This window comes from Lampetra fluviatilis, chromosome 2 (assembly GCF_964198595.1).
Source record: "Lampetra fluviatilis chromosome 2, kcLamFluv1.1, whole genome shotgun sequence".
Taxonomy (NCBI): domain Eukaryota; kingdom Metazoa; phylum Chordata; class Hyperoartia; order Petromyzontiformes; family Petromyzontidae; genus Lampetra; species Lampetra fluviatilis.
Window position 1 is genome coordinate 29103821 of NC_136276.1, and position 25039 is coordinate 29128859.

At 49.6% G+C, this 25039-nt stretch overlaps 1 protein-coding gene across 2 annotated transcripts in view; it reads left to right on the forward strand.

The window, feature by feature from the left end:
* The window catches only part of PTP4A1 (protein tyrosine phosphatase 4A1), an 80313-nt gene that overhangs the window by 43135 nt on the left and 12139 nt on the right, over positions 1–25039 (forward strand). The window contains exons 2-4 of one of the 2 annotated variants that reach the window (XM_078866125.1): positions 735–875; positions 5277–6240; positions 7579–7671. In XM_078866125.1, the coding sequence (XP_078722251.1) occupies positions 6136–6240; positions 7579–7671 (198 nt within the window). In that variant the 5' untranslated portion in view covers positions 735–875; positions 5277–6135. The remainder of the gene's footprint in view (positions 1–734; positions 876–5276; positions 6241–7578; positions 7672–25039) is intronic. The other variant, XM_078866135.1, reaches the window with a different exon arrangement.

The window sequence follows — 25039 nt, forward strand, 5'->3', positions numbered from 1 at the left end:
CCCTGGGGTATTCACAGGAGAGGCCTGGCCCCAAAAATAATCCCGGTGCGAACACGTGCCACACCACGCCATAATGGTCACATCACAACACGATGCCATTCCTCTCCATGATGCGAGACCACGTAATGCGGCTGCCGATACACCACAATGGAGAGAGAGAGGCTTGGCTCGAGACTCGACAACATACATCGTAGCGGGGACAAAAAAAAGTTCTTGCTACAACAAAACAATACAACCGCACAGTTTCAAAAAAATCACGAGAACAGGTGCTCTTGCTGTTGGGTCCCCGCACCTTTCCACACACACACATTCGAAAATTAAAATTAAAATCTGCCAGGGGTTGCGGCCCCGGGGGTCGAGATGGGATGGAGGGTGGGAGCAGAAGCTCCCCCCCCCCACACACCACAGTACCGAGGAGTTCGCGTCACTTGCAAATCAAAACAAAAGGCGGAAATGTTTGGGAGCAGGCCGGGATGGCGTACAGCCATGCGGGAAAGGCATCCGAGCATGCCATTTGGCCGGAGAGCCATTTCCTGCGTGCACACACACACACAACTCGAGAAGGGGGTAAAGATAGCTCCTGCACGAGAGGAGGGAGACCGGGAGAGACCCCCCTCCCCACCACCACCACCACATCACCTCCCACACCGGTTCGCCCTTCCTCCCCACGCGTATAAAGAAGAGGGGGGTGCGGAGTGGCTCGATCATTCGGCGCGTGCGTTTAAATCTCACAGCGTGCACACCGGAGGGGTGCCACCACCAACTTCAACCTGAGCCACCACCAACTCCAACCTGAGCCAACACTAAAGCTGCCAACGCGAGCCCGCTCGTCATTGCCGCCAAGCGTCACGCAGGGAGCTCTTTTTTTTTAAAAGGTGTGTCCTGTTTAACGGTGGAGATTGTCCGTAACTTTGATTCCCCCCCCCCACCACCAAACTTTCACCTGTCTTGACTTGTATATGTCGGAGTGCTACGCGTCTACTATATATATGAAAACATGCATGCGTATCTAAAAATAAATCGGTGCTCGCGTTCATTGGAAAACCCCAGAGAGCAGTGGTGAACAATTCCACGTTGCTATGGCGGGGATCAGTCGCCATTAGAGGGAACCGCTTTTGTTGACTTCCCACAAAATTATTCAAAGTTTATCTAACGGAAACTTATAGTTCATTTACGTAACAAGGAACGCAGAATTTTACTGCAGCTGTGCAATTGACGTTGCTGAAATAGTTTTGCGCGACGAGTTATCCGAAGTTAGTTTGATAGTCGCCTCGTGTTAAATCGCAACATTCTTATCACAATATTGTTTTATATAATTTAACCATTTATCAACATGCGGTGTGTAATGGGTTGACGATGCTGGGCCGAGCTGAACCCCGACCGGGATGTGAACTTGTGAACCTTTCGATTGCGAGACAAAATGTGCCGACCATCGCTCCAACATGCTGGATTAATTTTTTTTTTATGAAAGTATTTTTCCAGCCAGGCGGTTCCATCATCCCTCCAGCGTCAATAAAACCGAGGATCGTGTTTTTTGTAGGGAAGGCAACGGTGACAGTCACCCTTGCAGATAGTCACCCCTGCCCATAGGAATGTGGAATGTATGCCACCGAATCAAGGCTTTAACACAGGAGATAAGCACCGCCTTGATGCTCATTTGAGTGGGAAATCAGTTGACCTTTTTTATGTATACGGAGTACTGTGTCAATCCACTGCTGGATGAAGGCCTCCCCACAGATGTCGGTCGGCACGGTTGGCTACGTACGGTGCGAAAGAAGTTTACCGTACATACAAGTCCGCATTGTTTTGCCAGTTTGTACATATTACATAAATAATTGTGTCATTGCATTAAGTTATTGTTATTCTGTTGTCATGCATGGCGCAAACTCACTGGGGATAATTATTTCGTAGTGAATGTACACATCGTATATTCTTCATCCCCAGTCATTCTATTCTTACTTTGTAGACACACGGCCAGTCTTAAAATAAACACCGAGCGTGACTGTGCTAAATGCAGGAAATTGTCGCTCCAGATATTCTTCCAATGCAAACGCCAGTTCACCACAGTTAAGTAGTCCACATCCTCGGTCACTTGACTCCCTGACCATCCCAGCACAATCCATCTTGACACAAACGAGATCCAGTCACTGCTCTAAATTCTAAGCCATTGTCATGCCCCCCCCCACCTCGACCGGCTTAGCAAAGCCGTTTGAGTTTAGCAACGTATAACGTCTTTCACACCGCACGTTGCTAAACCGTGCTAATCGGGGGTGGGGGTGCGGGGAAATAACAAACTAAACACAACAAGCAGTTCCAAAGAAACGAGTTTCCAAGCGAGATGTAAAAGTGCATAGCTCCAGTGGCGTCCTAAAGCTTCGGCATGACCCTTCTTGGTTCTTTCGGTAAAGTCACGTAGAAGGGAAATAATAAAAATATAACATAATAAAAAATATTATTTTATGTTTTATTTTATTATGTTTCATTTTTATTATTTTACTATTTCCCTTCTACGTGACTTTACCGAAAGAACCAATAAGATGAATCCCTGCAGTCACAAAAGCTTTAAATCGAAACTTCGGCATGACATGAGGATTTGCATTCGTTCGGCGCTTTGCGTACAACACGCGGCAACTTCAAAAGCGTTGCAGTAAACAAAACCACGAAAATACACTAACGTGACCGCTGTCACGGAGCTCCACTCGCACATGACATGCAAGACACATTGCGCACTCTACACCTCACGCGGCATGGCCGTTTGTGAAGAACTGTAAATAACAACGTTCGCGTGACGTGTGCTTCCAGGAAAAGCACTGGGATGTTTAGACAGTTACATTTCATAAAGAGGTGGTTTTATTTTCTCTCAAGGAGCAGCAAACATTGTCTCGTATTTTTTTAAAGCGATGATTCTCGCTTTTTTGTATTTTTTTCTGAAAAGTATGCATTTGCAGCTGCGTCATTAACACAATTGCTGGAGGATTGTTCTTCAGGTGTTTGTACCTGTTGCCATCAAGATGGTGTTGTTTTAAGGCTTTGGACACCACATTTTCTCATCTAAATGGGGAGGTCTTTAGACAAAACATTGACAGTTCGGTTTTTGATTGGGTCCTTAGATGATTGATATACGGACCGATCTCCGATGGAGCCTCTTAAAAAAAATGTGACGAACACTGGTCCTTCTAGACACAATGCACTGCATATCGCACCATCGAAAAGGAGGGCTTTGTGGTTTTGCTTTGAATGCCACGTGTAATCACGGGAGGTCACACACCGTCCAGTGGCCTCACACCACCTTGCACCCAGTTGCAAGGCCTTGCATGACATTTGCTGAACAAATGCTTTGAACGGTTTAAGAGTGAGGCGATGGAGACTGGGGGAGGAACGAGACGGAACAGAAAAACACAGTGACCGCAAGAGCCAAAAATAAAATGATGCATTTGGCAAGGCACGGCCATTACCACGAGGCTCAGCAATTAGATGACAGTTCAGGTGTTGGGTTTCCTGTACTGCCTTGAAGGGCAGTTTGTATAAAGGTCTGGGGGAAATCTTAAGGTCCTGGCTACAACGCTTCGACCCAGATCGTTCTGAAAGCAAAAACAAAAAAGGTCAGCTTTATTAGCAATATTAATAATAATTTCAACTTGTAAAAAAGGCACCGCACACAGTATTTGCTCGCTCTCGAAGAGAGAGAATGTATTTGGGACGCATGCTAAACTTCAGAGCCACTTGCAATTCATGTTCCTCCGTCTCCCCCCCCCCCTCTGTGAATCATCCGAGCCTCTGCCCCCCCCACGTCTAATCATTAAGGGTGTGACTCAGCGAAGGCTTAATGGGAACCAGTGGCGCGTGCAGACGCGGAGGGCGCGTGCGCGCTCGCCGCCGCCTCCTGTAACGGATCCATTGTCAACAGCGAAACTGACGCGTGATTGATGCCTGGACGAGAGTCTAGATTTGAAGCTTTCGTGACTGCAAGGAATCATATTCTTAGGTTTTTTCGGTAAAGTCACGTAGGTAAAACATCGAAATTAATGAAAATAAAATAAAATAAAACAAAAATCACGACGTTTCGGAGGCAACACAAGTCTCCGAAACGTCGTGATTTTTGTTTTATTTTATTTTATTTTCATTAATTTTGATGTTTTTCCTACGTGACTTTACCGAAAAAACCTAAGAATATGGACGAGAGTCATTTGTGTGGCCCTATTGTTGTTACAGAGAGGGTCACCCCAGCTGCCCCAAAAATAATTCGCTCTACCCAGGACTTGTCCAACGCGTGTGTGTGGGGGGGGGCTGCGACGTAGTGGTTAGCGCTACACGCTGCGCTACGAACACGGCGACCCGAGTTTGATTCCCGCTCGCGGCCAACACCAGTGGCGATTATCTCAACCGATACTGGGCCTCACCGAGGTTGACTCGGCCTCAAATGGAGTACCTGGTGCAATGTGTAAACATCGCCGCTCGGGAGACTAAGATGCGTGGCGTTGGCCACCCACCCCCTCGTGTGCAGTGCCGGCCTGCATGAAGCGCTCGCTAGCAGCACTTGCCCCTACTGTCTGTTAAGGCTATACGGAGGGGGGAGGGGGTAATATTTGTATTTTTTGTGTGCTGACTAATAGCTTTCACCTATGAAAAAATATCAATTACCCATAAAAAACCAAGCTGTACTCTTAAGTATAGTTGTTCATGAGGGTGCTGTATGGGGATATTTGGCTAATTCCATAAATGATCGGTTGGCCTCATGTGCAAGAAGACCGGAGAACCCAGTGAAAGTCCAGAACTGCCATATCCTTGGCCACCTCGCAGCCCATTTCGCTTGAGATTTGCGGGCTTTCGAACACAATGCAAGGCATTTTGCACAAGCAATCTTTCGGGTAAATGGAATAAGTCTCGTATGCGTCTAGCAAGCAAAGTGTAGTTTTTTTTGTAAATTATACAACAGTGCTTTGGTGCCCACGAGGGCAACATCGCCATTACGAAACGGCAACATATTAAACAATGATAGTCTGGTTATTATTTCCATTGGTCGAAATGGAAACGTAGTAGTGAGGGTACGAATGTTATTCAAAATCAACCTCAAAGCCCACGTTCACCGCCGCACGCCGCTCTGCGAAAACGTCGCAGTACAGGGGACAGGACTCGAGTCCTAGGAAAAGTGCCAGCACACACGGTTTGGTTTCACTCCAAGCACTGGCGTCATGTGGCATAGCATCATCCAAATACCGCTACGTTTCGACCGCTAATCATTCATCTTCGCTTTGCAATTTGTCCACTCGTGGCAGGAGCAGAGGAGTGGCGCCTGCGCTACCGTCGACGGCTGCGCGTGCATGGCCACGCGGTCCGGACGAGGCGACCTCTGCCAGGCGCAACACACCTGAGCCCCCCCCCCCCCCCCTACGAGCCCCCACAGAACGCGCCTTCCCCACCCTCCTTCCCCCGCCACGTCCCGCTCACGCGCCTGCCACCGCCGCAGTCGGAGGGGGCGGCCAGAGAAACAAAAAACGGCCCGCAAGTAAAATGGAAGAGCTCGTCATTTAGGCGCTCGCCGCTCTTCATCGCCGTTGACAACCTCGAGCGCAGATCGCTCGCCTTCAATGTATCGGCAACTCGAGCGAACGAGCAAAGCCGGCGGGAACGAGCGCCGCTTTGTTTGCCCGGGCGACCGGAGAATGGTTGCAAAGTGACGGGCCCCGACACCCTACACTTCTTCGTGGACGAAACGGAAACGGAAAGGGCGCCGTTCCGTACTTTCGCGGCGCTGTGGGTGAATTCGGCTCGGAGGTGCGGAGCTGCGCCAGGAGAAGGGGAGGGTGGTTGCGCAATGTGAGCACGGCCAGGATCGCCGGCTAGGTCGAAGCGAAGCAGCTGCTCTTTGGAGGCTACGGGTGGGGTGGAGGTGGGGGGCAAGGGAAAGTTCAAATCAAGCCGAGACCGATCGAGACACCACGCCGATTACGTAAATGTGAACTTGAAAATGTTGCGGGCACTGAAAGTGACGTCTTGAAGTCTACGCGAACAGGTTTCTGAAGTTGCAATTTCAATCGGAGTGAAGCACATTATATATTCATTACGAAGATACCATACACCGAGTTTATAAAATATCATTTGATTTATTGACATAATAATAAAAAGAAGAAGACAATGGCAAGAATGAATCGACCAGCACCGGTGGAGGTCACGTACAGGGAGATGAGGTTTCTCATTACCCACAACCCCAACAATACCACGCTCAACAAGTTCATAGAGGTGAGCATACCAGACCATAATAACAACAACCGCCATTCGCCACTAAGTGGCGGTGACGTCACCACGACGCTTGTGCCAGGCCATGTGCACCTTGAGGCCACGTGAAATGTCGAACGCCCGCTGGCAGGATATAATAATAAAAAACACACACACACGCCCTTACCGAGGACATCACCACAGAGCCTCCATACTATTTTCTAATGGAGAGTTCTGCGCATGTGACGTTCTGTCCATTGCCCTTTACAGACCGTGCTGCAAGTAGGAGGCAACCAGAGTAGCTGCAGAAAACCGAAGCTGATAAATAAAACAAGTAAACCCGTAAAAACAAAGTTTTTCACTATAAATCCTTTATATGCGTGGCATCGGGGCGGCTACAGTCCTCTCGTCCTCTGGCTTGAGATGGCTGCCACCTATGGGTCAGATGATTGTCTGCCACAATTAAGCAATTGGTAATTAAATATTTAAATTTGTTTTCCCTAAACAGTGTAAAATTTTGGATTTTTTTTCATGAAAATTAATTGTCACGCACAACGAGTCTCTGTGCAAAATGTCAGCTCGATTGGATCACGGGAAGTGGGTTAAAAAACGACCGAAAGATTTGCACGGTCCTAAGCAAGCAAGCAAGCGAACTTAATATAAAGGATTTAAAAAGGGGATAACACCCCAAATGGCCCACACAGAGGGGTCAAACCCATTTTCGCTCTAGCACCATCACCAGGCCGTCTTGTAACCCCACGGCGAGTCCAACAGCGCACGGCAATCCGTGGTGTCCACAGACCCTGCCGCCTAAAACACTGGATTACAGGAGAGCGGGAAACTGGGTAATGTACGGGAATTACCAGTCGCGTAATGGATTTTCTCCCCAGCCAAACCCCCTCCATCTTGCATCACTCGGAGAATTGTAAAAGTTCAGGGTCACGAATCATTTCGAGAATATTCTAATTTGTTCCATCTCATTTTGTAAAGTCACACTCCACGGGCCCAACAGATGACACGAGCATACAATCCGCAAACAGTTCATTTGCGCGATTAGAAACCGTATTATGATTATTATATTATTGTATTTTATTTCATTATTTTATTATATTAGTTTATTATATAATTTAATTTTTATTATTTTATTATTTCCCTTCTACGTGACTTTACCGAAAGAACCAAGAAGATTAATCCCTGCAGTCACGAAAGCTTTAAATCGAAATTTAGAAACCGTCAAGCTCGGTCACGTACAAACTGTTGCACGTAGTTACGGCGTAAGAATCGATGACAATCGTCGCGATGAGTTGTCGTTTATGATTTCACTCAAACCAACGGCATCGTTTTTGTGCGACTCCTGTGCAGGAACTGAAGCAGTACAGCGTGACGACCGTGGTGCGCGTCTGTGAAGTGACTTACGACAAGAGTCCGCTGGAACGGGAAGGCATAAGCGTCATAGTAAGTCGAGCCAAGACCACAAACACTCATCGCGACACTCGCCATACCACACCTATCGAAGAAGGCCGGGCACAGCGCAGAGGGGGGATGGGTGGCCAACACCACGCCCAGGTTGCCTTTGTCTCCACAGTGATGATGTTAAACACATCACACCAGTTACTCGTTTTTTTAAGGTCGAGTCGACCACTCAGGCAGGCTCAGAACTAATTCAGATGTGACTCACTGCCAGGTTTGTCGCGCAGTGTGCCAACAACCACTTACTCTACCGCTTCCCACCAAGAGACACTCACCGTGAGACACTCACCGTGAGACACTCACCGCACACGTTCCCCTTTCCTGCACCAAAAGAACCGAGTTGGCCAAAATTATCTCCAAGTTGAACCCTCCTTAAATTATTATAAAAAAATCAGTGTGGTTTTCCCGGGTACACAAATACATTCCTAAAGTAATTGGACGTGCACATGAGCAGGTGGATTAAGGTGCCAATTCGCTGTGAGAGCGCCAAGCCAACATTGCCGAGCCTCTGCGTTTAAATCTGCGTTCCAGCCACCCACTACTAAACCGGGTTCTTAATTGTAGCAAGATGGGTCTGAGCCTGGTCTCCAACGGCTGCATAAAAAAAAACTCACCGGTTTATATTTCGATCCTTGCTTATTCCTGCTCTGAGGATTTACACGTCAACGTGGCTGTTAGGCACACGAGGTGGCCCACCAACCCGTGTGGATGAGGCACTTTCGAAGGGAGACTACACACGTAGTCCTGCTCACCTTGAGAACGCCTATTACCACAACTGGAATAGAAATGGGGAGAAAATAAATATGACGCTTCAAAATTGCAACTGGGATATTCAGGCAACGGGGTACAACTTTGGTTAGCAACTGCAGTAAATGAACAATAAACCATGCCTGAGCCAAAGCCACCTGAAGACGGAGACTTGTATTGCCTCCGAAACGTCGTGATTTAATAGAGTTATTTTCATTTATTTATTTTTTACCTACGTGACTTTACCGAAAAAAACCCTAAGAGTACCAAAGCCACATTGCAATCCACTACGAGCCCTCTAGAAGCAGCTATTATTTCATTAGAATAAACTCAGGCTAACGGCGCACACACACACACACACGCGCGCACTTGGTCAAACAAGTGTGACGAGTGCGCATGCGTGTGTTTTGCTCTGGCAAAACAGCCAACTCGTAAAAATTTACACAAAAAATCCCAACACTCTCTCCAACACAGTTTTGCGCCGCACCCAACTACAATGACCGATGGATGCACTGTGGTGGTGGTGGTGTTGTGGGGGCTTCATCGCCCCCCCCCCAACCCTCTTCTTCAACTGCGATTGAGGCTTTGACAGCGAGCAAAGCACAAAGTAACCGCAATTCAATATTGGCAGACAGGGCCTGTGATGTAAGGCAATATGTAAATTATCGCGGTGGCTTTTATTATACGGGCCGCCTCGTTCCACTGCCTTGGGCAGTTTGGTGCAATGACGCAGAAGTGGCCTTTATCGGGGCCAGTGATCCGACCCGCGCTGCGTGTTCATTCTTTCGCTCGTAACGGCAGCTCCAAGTATAGTGTTGTTTCTTTGTGCGGCAAAAGCCTAATAATTTATATAGTTAATTCTTTGTTTACCCGGGACAGTTTCAGCGAGCCTCAACAGCCTGTTTTCGGAGGGTCCTGCGTTGGAATGTTTGGGAAATGTTTCATTGGGAAAAAAAAATCATCATTTAAAGAAGGGGGAAACCAGAGTACCCGAGAGAAAACTCGCACATGACGGGGAATTGAGAAAAATGCTCCAAACCCTACAAACCTACTTGCCGTGCTGCTGGTTTACCGAAGCTGCCCTCTAAGCTGGGGCTCCATCTCTGTGCGATCCGCCAACCCGACTCGCGTGTGCTACCACAACACTCGGTGAAAATGCTGTTGGCTTTCTTTCCAAGCTTTTTATTTGCTTCTTGTACCCTGGGCACAGATTGACGGCTTTAGAGGAGAGGGTTCGTCGCGATTACGAGTCAAGATTGAATGTTTTTGCATCGTTTTCACCATTGTATTATTTCACTTTTTTCCCCCCATCTCATCACGACAATTTGTTTCACTATCGGCCTAAATATAACCTTAGCTACTCTTTGTTTACCGACGACAATTCTGCATTGTACAAGACACGGGTTCTGTATCCTACGAGATGAGTATTCTTATTGGATGAGTTGAGAGTTCTGTATCGAATGAGCGACAACGATTGCATTAGTCGCCTTAGCCATGTGGCATGGGCTGGTATTAGTGGTGTATTGATGCATGGATTAATTCACCTTGATGCTTAACCTCCTGTTACATTGTATGAGAAGTCAGACCACCGTCCCATCATGTATGTTGTCTGAATTGGCTTCAGACTCATGCAGCAGGGAGAGGGCACTACATTCACCGCAATCCAATTTAATAAATCGACGTTTCATTCAATTATGACCCTGAATTTGCAATAATTCGAGTCGCTGGGTTGGTTAACCATTACACACCTAGCAAGACACAATTTCAGCACACGTTGGATTTTTAATGACGGAATCGAACTTTGCTCGTATCGAAGGAGACTTTAAAACAAACTGTTTAACGATTCGGGGTATGGTCGAGTGGTAGTGCGTTCACCCCTCGTTGCAGAGGTTCACGGCACGAGCACGGAGGCTGCCCTGGTTAATACTGCGAGCATATTATCCGCAGGCACGCGCCGTCTGCTTCAGAGCGGCCATTAAGGATCTCGCGATGTCATTTGAAGGAGAGTATGCCATGTGTGCCGGTGTCCTGGTTCAAGTTTTCCAAATTTGAACAAAAAGTCTTGCAAATTTCCAGATTGAGCAAAGTTACACATGGTAACATCACATAATAATAATAATCAACACTTGTTAAAGGGTATTTCACCCGGAGGTCACAAGGTGCTGTATAGACAAATAACAATGTGGAGGTCTGCTAGCCACGACGAGAGGATGACTACAGGAGAAAGTTAGTGTCGTTTTGCTATTTCACCTTTGAAGGAGCGCAGGCTCCGGGTGTTTGCTACTTTTGTCGTCCGTTAGCCTTCTCGCGGTGGCCCACCTGTGACGCGTCTTCACGTTACCTCACCGCAACCAACACCGTACAATATCCAGGCGAAAATGGACGCCATTACTTTGAATGCAGGTGCGGGCACGCCCATTAAAATATGTTTGTGAGTACGGTTGGCTACGTACGGTGCGAAAGAAGTTAAACGTAAATTACACGTGGGAGTGCCATTATTCTAGAACCAATGCCATCCCATTGCTCATTTAAAAGAGGAAACGGGGAAGGGTTTTGGGCTTTCAAATGCTGTTTTCTTACCTAATTTTATATGACGAGACGAAGTTTTACATTTGGGTACTCTCCCAGAGCAGAGCATCGCCCTCTGCATTAGGAGGGAATGGCTGGCAGAATACCATATTACGGACTTGTTTTGGGAGAATCCTTGAAGTGACCTCCTTTATCCACACTTTCAGGTACTTCACTTTCCACCCGTGTGTGCTTGAATTGGAGAAACATTCATTGCACTTTTTTTTTGCATTTTTAATTCTCAGGAGCTGGAAATCTAAACCAGTGAAAACTAAAAACCTACGCTTTAGTTTTAATGTGTTTTAGGGGGCGAGGTTGAGTCACTGGCGACTTGGCATAGACGAGAACCTCGCTTAGATCACAGGAAAAGACGACATGTTCACCATGCCAAGTCACACCGAGCTGGTCACACCGTCTTACGAAGCGATGCATTTCACGCAAATTAAAACTGGTTTCAAGTTGTCGACTCCATATCCTCGGATGCCAAAATCTGTCAAACTCAGAACATGTGGGACAAATGCTCAGTGCAACGGAGCTCTGGCTCATCTCTTCTTTGTCCGCATTTGAACTTCGGTCGGTGCGCTCGTGGGCATGTGCATGGGGTGGGGGGGGAGTGGAATCATGCCATAGTGGTTTGCGCGCTGCGCTAAAAAGATCTTGGCCACCCAAGACCAACTCCTAACCGGGGATAAACATCAATACCGAGTGATATCTGAACACGTTGTACGAGCCCCCCCTTAAGTTGACTCAGCCTTTTCGAAAAGGAGTAACTCGTGCTGTAGGTGTGTGACACAATCAACTGGGGAGACGAAGGTAGCCCAGGGTGCTTTACTGGCCACAGCAACGCATTGTGTGCTTTGCCAACTCTAACGGGTTCACTAACAGCACTATCCCTAGCAGTCAGAGAGAAGAAATTTGAGGCAGTGGGTGGGTCATTGTCTAAGCCTATATACAAATGACCCTGAACGCACCCAGTCTCGTCAGATCACGGATTAGCCTGGTTAGTAATTGGATAGGAGACTGCCTGGGAGGACGTTGTATTGTGAACTCGATGTCTGAATGTATCTGTAACCAGGTTTTTGACTGTCATATCCTCCCCTATGCATCGGGTTTCTCCCACAACAAAGCCAAACGCTCGTTATTTGGAATTGTAAAAATATCACAATGCAAGGTACCGCTGAAAACGAGTCTTGGAGACCGATTTCAGACTTTTCCGAAGTGCAATTCTAACAAAGAGCATTATTGTTATTCCTGGGGAGGGGACGTTTATTGGTTAGACAGTCAATCTCACACCAGTTTAAATTAAATTTCGATTTAAAGCTTTCGTGACTGCAGGGATTCATCTTCTTGGTTCTTTCGGTAAAGTAACGTAGAAGGGAAGTAATACAATAATAAAAATAAATAATTTTATTATGTTTTATTTTTATTATTTTATTACGTCTCTTCTACGTGACTTTACCGAAATAACCAAGAACAGTTTAAATTAGTTTTAACTTTTCCGAGGACTCAAAAAACGTGATGTTATCGCGTTTGGAGACCTGTGTCAAATCCAGATGCACTGTCCGGCAGGCACTTTGATGCAACGCAGCGTTACAGCGTTTGTTCAGGGGGGGGGAGGAGGGGGAGCTGCCTCTGGGGAGAGCGCCTATTTTGGAGGGTGGCCCGCACGTGGGATTTATTTACCACATCGAGGGAGGTGAAAAAGTTCAATGCACGCCCTTTTACATCCTTCCTCCCCACCCAGTGAGAGCGCCTTCTTCCCCACATCTGTCTGGCCTCGGCGTTTAAAAAAAAAAACAGACTCAAGCTGCACGGCCAGGCCCTCTGGCCTGCCCGGCCTTCGCCATCGTACGTAAAGATGAGGAGGGCGTGCAAGAGGCAGACAGAGGGGCGGGCGGGCGGGGGGGGGGGGCACAGTCGGGGCCTATAAATCTTCACCCTCGGCACCTGCGTATTGTTACAGCTGGAAAAATATTAAATGCCTTAATGACAATGGGAAAACAGTAGCGCGTGTGTAAATATTAGATTGTGGAATGTTAGGATCCACATTTTTGGGTCACCCCGTCTGTCTGCGAGCCCAAAAAATGAGGTCAAATGTCTGAATGTGTTTTTTTTTGTGTGTAATCAGCAAACTCCCCAAAAAACTGCCAAATAAAATGTTGTAGCTTTGGCCTATTAAGAGCATCGGTTTAACAAAAAAAACGTTGTTATCAACTCCATTGCTCACGCAAGCCACAATCAACTGTATGAAATGTGCCGTTCAACGAGTTGGCCACCCTCTCCCCGATTCGCCAACGACTCGGCACAAAATACGCGATCGATCACGTCATATTTGATATTAGCATTTAAATCTGCCTAAATTCAACCTATTATTTAAAATCTCCTTTTTACCGTGCTGTGACAAATCTCAATCAGAGACTGTGGGAAATACGACCCCTACTGTGTTAAAGGGTGAAAGGTACATTTAGAGGGGTTTTTCATAAATCCTGTGAAACATCTAGTTCTGATAAACGGGTGTGCCACACTGAGATTTCCCTATGGATTATTGGTCTCTTGGCATATTCTGACATCACGGTTGGAATCAATTGGGCTGGTGGACAGTTTTAGTTTGAAACCCAGAACAGAAAACTCCACTTGTTACTCAAACTTGACATCAGAGGCCCCCTTAAACTTATATTGCAGATCAATGTTACACGTTAAATTTACTTAACAAATTCAAATAAAGTTACATCGTTTCATTTGCATAAGCAAAACGCTCGCTTGGTTCAAAATGGGATTTAATTCGCACTTATCACCGATTTAGTTTAAACGGTACTCCCACGGTTGTGTGAATGAGATTCCGCATCTGGTGCCTCGAACACTCCCCCCCCCACTCCTCACAGTGGGGCCCCCACGCTGCCTTGAACACACACGTTGTGCCAGTTACACAAAAACGACAGAAAATTGTAACCAACACTGCGAACCCCAGCAGGGTACACCCACGTTGGGCGATTTCGTTTGTTGCAAAGCGGTAGAAGGCACCGCCACTTAGTGGCGTACGGCAGTTGTTGTTGTTGATGATGATGGCAACATGAGTGCATGCAAAACGCGTCCTTTAAATTGTGAGCAGAAGTGAACGTTGTCATCACCGCCCACTCAATATTCTCCACAGTGGTCCGGATACATCTCCGTTGTTACGGCAGCAAATGTGCTCGGCCATGAAATCACAGGTTCAAGTTCCAGCCGGTGTTCAACACGGCCCCATCAATAATCACAATCATCATCAATGATCACCATCATAATCGTGAGAACCTAAAATGTACTAGTCTAGTCAGACCCGCATTTGTAACGGAAATCGCATACACAGGACATTGTATGCGTGCTGTGCATATTATTTGCTCCACGTAGGCATGGAAAAGATGCATAGAAGAATTACGTCTGAGGCAGATAATTCACCATCTGTAGAAATCCAAGGCTCAAGTTATGTTTAAGCTCAATGAGTGACCAAAATCGTACAAACGAGACAATCCAAATAAAATGGGGGGGGGTCAAAAATATTGTATTTATGAATTCAATTGTACAGTAAACTGCCAGATGTTTATAGTTAATAAGGCCCCATATCTAAGAGGGTCCTTTGTCTATAAACATCTGGCAGTTTCACTATCATTGGTTCAAGCAAGGCCCGATTCTGCATGTTGTTGAAACCGCCTCAGAGTTTGCGTGTATTAAACCAATGTTCCCGAAAAAAACGGTCAAAGCCTTCTGGGATGTGTAAAAAAAACTCTCATTTAGGTGGAGAAACAAATATGGGAAGGAAGCATCCGATCAACTTATTTTGTATCATTCCCATGTTCCCCACAACAACGCTAATGTTGTGTCCAACTAGGTTTAATCAAGCTTGACTGCTGATGAGACACTTAATATCAAAACCAGTCGAGAGTGTGCTTTTATTAAACCAATGCTGCAATAACAACAAAAAACACGTACGAATCGAGGATTCAATGAAAGGGGTCGTGAGTTTAAGTATTGATTTTAAATCGATGAATCAATGCAACATTACATGCCCACTGTTCATATATACCTTCCAAAATATGCTAATAATCCCAGATGGGGTGGGGAGGGAATTCATCTCTCCCATTCCTCCACAGTCGCCAAAAACCAGAACCCACTTTGTGTGGGAAGCCGACAGTGGTTGTCCCCCTATGCACAGTGGCCATTGGAACGGAAATGTTGAATTTCCATCGCCAGCTCAGGTAGACAGGTAGCGAGAGAGGGTAGCGCCGCGGTTCGCTCCGAGTGGAGCGGTGGTCTCCGAGGGGCAAGCCCAGCGAGGTCGCTTTGGCAGCGACACAGCTGTGAAAGCAAAGTCGCTCTTCCTGTTCTAGGGCCCTGCCTGGAATACGAGCAGCAGGCTTCCTCTGAGAAGAAGCCAAACCGTGCGCAAAGACCAAAATAAAATAAAAAAACACCGCGACCTTGGAACACGGGCGCAAAACTAGCCGTGTAGAATTAGATGGGGGAAAAAAACTGGTGAAAATGTTTGACTAAATAAAAAGCGCCACCACATTTGACGCTATTTTTTTATTTGCCAGCATGCAAGGTGGCTTTTTTTAAAGTGTTTGGCCATTGCGGGGGGGGGGAAAACACCGGGTCGTGTTTCGTCTGTAAAGTCCCGGCTCGTATAATATAATGAGAAGAGTTTAAAATGACAGTGCGCCCCCCATTTACCAGAGTGGCTTTGAGAGGGTTTTTCCCTTCGCAGATCTTAGCACAGAACAAAGGAGCGGAGCCGGTTTGAGGATGGGACCGCTGAGCATTTTGCACACTTGATTCATCTTCTTTGTTCTTTCGGTAAAGTCACGTAGAAGGGAAGTGATGAAATAATAAAAATAAAACATAATAAAATAATTCTCACGACGTTTCGGCCACAACGCAAGCAGCCGTCCTCAGGTGAAGAAACAGGTCTGTCGAGAAGACAGCGTCTGAATGACACGCCCCAGGCTTGGAGTGTCTATTTGAGCTGGGTTGGAGCGGGAAGGTGCGCCTTAACAAAATAATTTGCATATCAATAGGAATTTAGCATATTTATGGGAAATGCAGATATGCCACTTGATTTGTATTCGGGCGGCTTTAGATAATGGTGCATTGTGGGGGTTAAATGATTTGTTTACGTGGACGCAGCCCTTGTTTCGTTCAATTCAATAAGCAAACGGTGTGTAGGTCAAATTTCGATTTAAAGCTTTCGTGACTGCAGGGATTCATCTTCTTGGTTCTTTCGGTAAAGTCACGTAGAAGGGAAATAATAAAATAATACAAATAAATCATCATAAAATACAATTCTCACGACGTTTCGGTCACAACGCAAGCAGCCGTCCTCAGGTGAAGAACAAGCGTCCTCAGGTGAAGAACAGGTCTGTCGGAAAGAACGCGTCTTTCTTTCCGACAGACCTGTTCTTCACCCGAGGACGGCTGCTTGCGTTGTGGCCGAAACGTCGTGAGAATTGTATTTTATGATGTTCTATTTTTATTATTTCCCTTTTACGTTACTTTACCGAAAGAACCAATAAGGTGTGTGTAGGTTACCAAGAAAAGTGGAGTTGAAGAGAGTTGTCACCCTTTCGCGATTCAATGAATTGGCACAATTCAGGGCCAAGGATTCAACTGTAATATCCATTTTTTTTTTAAACCCATAATTCATGAGCAAGTGCACTTAGCCCTTAAACTACACTTGCACCCGTATTATTTTTTTATAGTGCATTTGCTGGCTGCATAACCTATGCCGACGAATGGATGCAAAGTTGTCTATAAATCAACGGCTACGGCTCTCAACACGTAGGTCGTGCCGCTCTGGGAGCTCGCGATAACCTTAGCATTACAAAGGTGGAGAATCAGTCCTACTTGGTTTTCATTTCCCGCCCCCCCCCCGATTTAACCGAAGTTTTGCCACAACGGCTGCCAGCACACATGAGACTAAAGTAAATATTGTAGGGGGGCGTTGTTACGCCGGGTTTGGAGAAGCTCAGCGGTATGGGGGTGGGTGGGTGATGTGGCGGATTGGGGGGCAGAGAGCTGAGTGTGAAGTGGAGGAATGGGCTCCGGTGAAGGCATGATCTCTCCACCACTCTCACCTTGCATACATTGATCTCTTGTTTATGCTTCCGAACCGCGGTCGGTCACCTGGATCAGAGCAGCACGGCGAACCACGAGCACACGTACGCGCAAGTCACCCCCATTCGAGGCAGACTCACGCAGAGCAGGGAACCCCCTCTGTGAAGAAGGCCCGAAGCCTACGCCCACAGAGGGGTGCCTCTGTGGGGTTTTTTTAATGTCAGCCAGTTGCAGCTGTGTTTTCTCAGAGAAGGGTCTGCCCTTGTTGTATAAGGCTGGCAGTGATAATAGTTTTTTTTGCCCTTCTATCTGGCAACAAAACTGACACTTTTTTTATATAGACCACAATACCTGCAGCCATAATGCAAACAAAAAACACAACTCTGATAATGTATGCACTGTCCTTGAAGTTGATTGGTCCACACCCGAGACAGCTTTCCTTAGAGCCTAGTCTCACATGGGTTGGACCAGATGACGCCAAAAGGCGCACAACTCAAAGACAATGGACCATCAGAGTATGAGAGCTCGGGGTAAGCATTTAACACATTGGAAACCTCATTTGCCAGTAAAAAATAAAAATAAAAGGTGTCAGTTTTGTTGCCAGATAGAAGGGTAAAAAAACCAATTATCATATTTTTTACTGGCAAATGAGGTTCCAATGGTGTAAAGGCTAGCAGTGCTACAGTAACAAAACGGCCTGTGGCTGAAACACGACGAGCCTTTTTATCCGACCGCTCACAGGTCCAGTGGGAAGACGGCAACGGAGAGACATTCACTCTCACTGCTAACCTCACCAGGTGAGGCCAGAATTCCAAGCCTCCGCGGTCAGTTACCCAGAGCCCTGGTGATACCCACTGTTGTGGAGTCTCGTCAACTTAGCGCAAACTCATTTACAGTCATTATTTCACGGACAAAACCTTGTATTTTTAACCACACTATCCGGTAAATGTTACCTCGCCAAAAATGGGATTCTTTCCATTATCAGTATGCGGGGGGGGGGGGCATGCATTGGTCAGTCCTCGTCGATAAGAATGTTCATTTGGGACGATGGTGTGGCCCAGCGGCAGCTTATAGAAGAGGTTCCGATTCAAATACAGCAGGCTGCCCTGGTTAATATCTGTGGGTGTATTAACCACAACATATATATACGCGCTGTCAGCTTCACAGTGGCCGTTAAAGATCCCTCCCCCCGATGCCATTTGTAACGAGCGAGACACTCGTATATCAGTTGTGATCACGTGACGCTCGGCAGACAAAGCGTATACACGTACTACTCGTATTGCAAGACCTCGCTCGTTTATTAAAATAGTATTTAATTACAATTTGTGCTCGTCTTGCAAAACACTCGCAGACCAAGTTACTCGCAATCCAAGGTTTTACTGTATTTAATATGATAGGGCACATAAATTACGAGAATGTTTATGGAATTGGATTTTTTATCGAATGAAATATTATCATTCTGTCTCTGCCGGTGTTTGTATTTGCCCTTGTAACCTAGGTCTCCTTTTTAAAAGTCACCTGGGTCATAAATATTCTGCTTGTGTATCTGGTGGAGACAATTCCCGTTTTCTAACACAACAGGAAAATAATTCTGCAATTGTGGATACATACAACCCCTAACGCACATGAAAGAGGGAATGTGGATATTCAAAGTAGCCCGTTTTTACCCCTCTGCGCGCAGATTATAAAAAAATCAACCCAGCACTCCCCCCAATATAAACACAGCATCGCCAGCATTATTACCCCGCTCAGATAAAGACACGCAGACGCGCCCGTCCTCATCGGCAGAACACGGAGCTGTGACATTTAAAGGGCAGGTAAGGCCAAGAAATACCAAGACCATAATTAGAATGAGTTTAAATACCCACGTGGCCCCTGCCCAATGTGCACATCTGCCAAAGTGGTTTATCTGCGTTCACCCGCGCGGCGATTTACAGCGAAGTAAGACGACTCTCTCGCACGTGGTGACGAGATAATACATTTCTTGGTTCTGTAGGGGTCTTACGGAGGGAATATGCGTCGAGCTGATATGTATGGGATCCAACGGGAAACTAGCACAGTGGGCGGGGCTACGTCAGTGCACGGGCAGGTGCCCTCTACGACGTCCGCGCTTCGGACGTTACGATCCCCCGGGGCCCCACCCCTCAGGGAGGGGGATGTATAAAAGGGGAATGTATCGGGGGGCTAGAGAGAGTTGGGTTAGCTAAGAAGAGAAGACGGAAGACGTCCCAGATAGAGCCCTGGTCTCCCCCTGCTACGCCGTCCTTGTCAGGACCGCGCAGGCTCGAGCCAGTGGCGTGGTGCCAGAGCCAGAGCCAGTGTTGGTCTGGACTCTGAGTACCGGGCCCGACTGACCAGTGTCGGGCCAAGATAGCCTCCCCTAGTCCACGAGAGGAGGACTCTGAGGCAGGCTAGGGTTAGCTAGGAGGTGTGTCCCCAGAAAGACGGGTGAGGGGGCCGATACCCCCTCAAGTGTGTATGTCACGACGGTTGTTGTAATAAAACTCAGTGTGCCTCAACCCCGGGTGTCGACCTGTATTCGACGGTACTACATCTGGCGTCAGAAGTAAACAACAACGAACATGGACACGCGCCGAACAGCTCGGGCCGGGGTGCAGGAGGCGGAGGACACCGCGGGAAGTGCGGTACCAGAGACGGCTGATGGGGCCAACGAGCAGCCGGGACCGAATGCGTCCTTACCGGGCCATCGGGAGGAAGGGGAGTTGCTGTCCGACGGGCTGCGGCTGGCGCACGCGAGGTTGGCGGAGCTGCTATACGCTGCTACCGCCACACTCGAGACCATCACTCGGCTGGGGGCTGCTGGACCACCGCGAGGCGAGGACAGCCGACGGCCGTTGCACCTTCCCGCCATTTCTAACGACGGCACTTTTGAAAGTCCCGCCATCGCCGCAGCAGCTGCCGAGGGCGTGGCCAACCTCAACTTGGGGTCCGACATCGACTCCGCTGGAGCTGCCGCGTCACCGCCTTCGGACGGAGCGTCACTATCTGCGCGACAGGCAATTACAGCTGCCGTTCGTGCTGACGCTCGGCCGAGTCGCGGGGACATCAAAGTGCGGCCCTCCACGGGGGTCGCGGCACTACACCAAAGACTACCCCCGCTGAAGGAGTTCGTGGCTGAGGAGGGCGACTGGGGGGGATTTCAGCGGCGCTTCCTCGCGCATCAAGAGATGGCGGGGTGGTCAGACGACGAAGCCCTCTGCGCACTACCGGCGCTCCTTGACGGCGACGCCCTCGCCGCTCTTACGTCCGCATCGAGGGACAAGCGCTCTACTCTTCAGATGGCGCTGCAATTGCTGGCTGGGGTTTACGGACCCTCGGCGGAGTGTAGGCAGCGATTCTACGACCGCCAGCGGGGTGCGAAGGAGTCGCCCCTCGCCTACCGTACCAGCCTTCTGGCGCTCGCAAAGACGGCCTTCCCTCGTATGGATGACCAAGGCGTCGACGCCATGGTCACCGAGAAGATCCTTCTGCTGGCGGACGACCTAGACGTCACCATCGTCGCGCAGGAGGACGTGGAGATGGGTTCCCTCCAAGCGGCGCGCCTCCTCCACGCCAACCTCCTGTCGCAGCGAAGGAAGGCCAGCAGGGCAGCTGCCGGCCGTACGGTGGCTGCCGTCACCTCACCGACGGAGGAGGTCTACGCCGCCGACTTCCGACAGCAGCAACGGATGGGAGCGCGGGCGGACCGGGATGGCCCGACCCGCCCCGACCGCCCGTCTTCACCACCTGCGCTCCCGCGCTGCTATAACTGCGGCGTCCGGGGCCACGTCGCCTTGGGGTGCCGTTCCCCTCGACAGCGGGGGACGACGCCTCGCCGGGACGCCGGCCCTCCTCCTCCTCCTCCCAAGCTCCACCGACATGACCCGGCGAGTCGCGGCACCCCACATGTTTGGCCAAAGCACACACCCGTTACACATGTACACACCGCAACGAACGGGGGGCCAACATTGCACACCATGGGGCCAACACGAACCACTATGGGGACCAAATTCGAACCAGCCCAGTGGTCCGTGTTGGCCCATCGCGTTCTAGCTGCGCCGTCGGGCTCGTCGGCCATAGTAGGGTATATTGACGGGGTCGAAGTGCGTATCCTCGTCGATACAGGTGCGTCGGCAACCATCATTTCGGAACTAATATACAACATTCTCCCTGTCCAAAGTCGTCCCTTGCTACCGGTTAATGTGCCATTCTACGCTGCTAACGGGGGCTCACTGGGTATCATGGGGCAGATTCGCGCGCAAATTTCGATCGGTGATATTAAATTGTCCGGCCCTATTTTTGTGTCCTCCTCGCTGGCGGTTCCGTGCCTGCTGGGGACGGATTTCTTGGGCAAAATGCCGATTCGGATCATGATTAATCAGGGTTGCATTGAACTCCCGTCGGGACGGCGGATGGCGTTTTTGCCTTCCCCTACTACGGATCGTTCGGCGCTCGCGACGGTACCCGCGTTTGTAGTTCAGACGGTTCGCGTGCCGCCAGGGGCACAAATGTTGGTACCCCTGAAGCTTCGTAGGCCCTTCGCTAAGGGTGTTGGGGACCAGGGTGTCCTGCTCGGCCCATCTAGGGCTGGGGTTAGCGGGCCGCATTTGATTCCCGCTCAGACCATTGTAAGGGGGGACGGGGACCCCTTCATCGCGGTCCTCAATGTGGGGTCGCAGGCCGTGGTAATTCCCCAGGGGACCGTGCTTGCTCACGCAACGCCGGTGCCCTGTGAGGAGTCTGTCGCAAATCACGTGCATGCTGCCACTCTGCCGACTCCACATTCGGACACCGATGAAGGGTGGTTTGAGGCGCTTTGTGCGGGATCGACGGACCTGTCGGATGTAGAGCGTCAAAAACTTAGGACACTATTGCGCGAATTCGCCGATGTGTTTAGTCAAAACAAATTCGATCTGGGCTGCACCCATTTGCTGCGTCACCATATTGATACTGGTGACAGCGCGCCCATACGCCAAAATCCCTTCCGGCTGAGTCCCGCCGAGAAGGACCATGTCAAATCGGCTGTTGATGACATGTTAGCCGCCGATATCATTTCTCCCTCTACCAGCCCGTGGGGAGCACCGATCGTTCTGGTAAAGAAACAGGATGGATCGTTGCGGTTTTGCGTCGATTTTCGCCGCCTCAACAAAATTTCCGTTGCTGACGCATACCCGCTTCCCCGTATTGATGAATCACTCGACGCCTTGGCGGGGGCGCGATTCTTCTCCACATTGGATTTGCTTTCGGGATTCTGGCAGCTTCCTCTGGATGATGAATCTAAGCCTAAAACCGCTTTCCGTACGCCACATGGTCTCTTCCAATTTAACCGGTTGCCGATGGGATTACACTCGGCGCCGGCGACTTTCCAGCGATTGATGGAATTGGTTTTGGCTGGATTGCAGTGGGATTCGTGTTTAATCTATTTGGACGACGTTATCGTCTTTAGCAGAACATTTGACGAGCATCTCCAGAGGTTGCGGGCCGTTTTCCTCAAAATGCGGGCTGCTAATTTGAAATTTAAACCCCAAAAGTGTCATTTGTTGCGCGAATCGGTACGTTATTTGGGGCACATCGTAGGGCGCTCGGGTATTGCTACCGATCCCGCCAAAACGCAGTGCGTCAGCTCCTGGCCGACTCCCACCTCGGTGGGAGAGGTCAGGAGCTTTGTGGGTTTCGCGTCATACTACCGACGTTTTGTCGCGGACTTTGCCACCATTGCTAAACCCCTGCACGCTTTGACGTCAAAGGGGGTCCGTTTCCATTGGGGACAGGAGGAGGAGGCTGCGTTTCGCTCACTTCGGGACGCTCTGGTTAATGCCCCTCCCCTGGTTTATCCAGATTTCTCAAAACCCTTTGTGCTCGATACTGACGCGAGCAACACAGGTATTGGGGGCGTGCTGTCCCAGGTGGTCGAGGGCGTCGAACGGGTGGTCGCGTACGGTAGCCGAGTGTTGTCTCCAGCGGAGCAACGATATTGTGTCACGCGTCGGGAACTGCTGGTAATTGTCTACTTCATCCAGCAGTACCGGCCGTATCTGTACGGACAGTGTTTCACCGTCCGTACAGACCATGCAGCGCTACAGTACGCCCTGCGAGTCCAACAACCATCGGGACAATTGTCTCGATGGCTGGAGGTTCTCCAGGATTTTGATTTTCAGACCACGTACCGTAAGGGCGTTCGCCACACCAACGCGGACGCCCCGTCACGCATGCCGACCACCCCCGAATGCGCATGCCTCCTGGGGTCGGGTCGGTGCAGGCATCCTGCTGAATTGCCTGTCCCGGTCTTGGCGGCTGCTGATGACGCAGCATCAATGACTAATTCTATCGCACAACAGGGTTCTGATTCCCTGTTGGGGTTGCCTGCTACGGAATGGGGCCGGTTGCAAATGGAAGATACTTCCCTCCTTGCGTTGCGCCGCCGCGTCAGGGACCGGGGGCGGGGGAGGGGTGATGCCGACGCATGGGAAATGCTCGGTGGGTTGTTAATGCATTGGGACGGGAAATCCCATCGCCACCGGCTAGTGGTCCCTTCGGGGTTACGGGGTAGGGTGGTGTGGGCCGCTCACGAGCGCCTCCTCCACCTGGGTACCCAAAAGACCCTGGCCTTGCTCCAACTTGATTTCTTTTGGCCGGGCATGACAAGGGATGTCGGGGATTTGTTAGCATCGTGCCCTAGATGTGCGCAGCGCAAACCACCAGCGAAGGAGTCGAACCCGCCCCTGCAATCTATCAGGGTTTCCCGGGTGAACGAACTCGTCGCGCTGGACATTCTAGGACCGTTCCCCGCCACCCCTAGGGGAAATAGGTATTTGCTAACCGGGGTTGAATATTTCACGCGCTGGCCTATGGCCTGGCCCCTGGCCAACCAGTCGGCGGCAGCCATCGTGGAGGCCTTTGTCCAGGGATACGTCCTTGACAAAGGTGCTCCCGAGAGGCTGCTGACCGACCAGGGTAAAAAATTTTCAAGCAAATTGCTCAAACAGGTCTGTGACATCCTTGGCACTAAAAAGATTCGCACCTCTCCATATCACCCACAAACCGACGGGATGGTCGAGCGGTTGCATCGTACCATCACGTCGATGCTGTCGCAGCACGTTTCTGACTCACAGACGGATTGGGATTTGAAAATTCAGGGGGTCCTGTCAGCATACCGGTTGGCCCCCCATACTGCGACGGGATTTTCCCCCTTTTTCCTTATGTATGGCCGCGAACCGGAGCCACCTGTTCAGGCCCAACTGCAGATCCCGGCGCCGCAAGGAAAAACTCAATTGGCCGAACACGTTAAATTCAACCTGGAAAAATTAACGGAGGCTCGGGATGCTGCCATGCAAAATTCTGCCAGGCGGCAGAGGGCTAATGAGCGCCTCAGAATGGGTCGCGCGCATGAAATACAGTGGAAGCCGGGGGACAGGGCATGGTTGCACTGTCCCCAGGTACCGCTCGCGTCCTCCTCTAAACTGCTGCGACCGTGGCGGGGTCCCGTCGAGGTGGTTGAGGTCCTGAGACCTCAGTGCGTGCGCATTCAATGGGGGAGGCGCCGGTGGTTTGTACACCCTGCCAGGCTAAAACCCTTCGTTGCGGTGCGAGATCCCACTACACACGCGCGTGGCCAAGCATGTGGGGGGGCGTCCGACTCAGAGGGGTCTTCCCCGTTGCTCCCGCCTAACGTGCTGCCGGCTGTCCCACCCCCAGGCGCACCGGGAGTGACGGGCTCACGCCCGACGACCCCCGCAGGTGATGCTGAGGGTCTTGCGACGTCGGCAACAGACTCGCTCTGTGATGAACACCTGCCGGCCAACGACCTGCCGGCCGACGACCTGCCGGCCGCGCCTGTCCCGTGTGACGGGCCGGCGGCGAGGACGCGCGCAAAAATGCGCAAACTCTTGTGAAAAAAAAGAGAGAAGAAAAAAAAAAAATTTTTTTGAGTCTTTTGTGGCTTCTCTTTCCG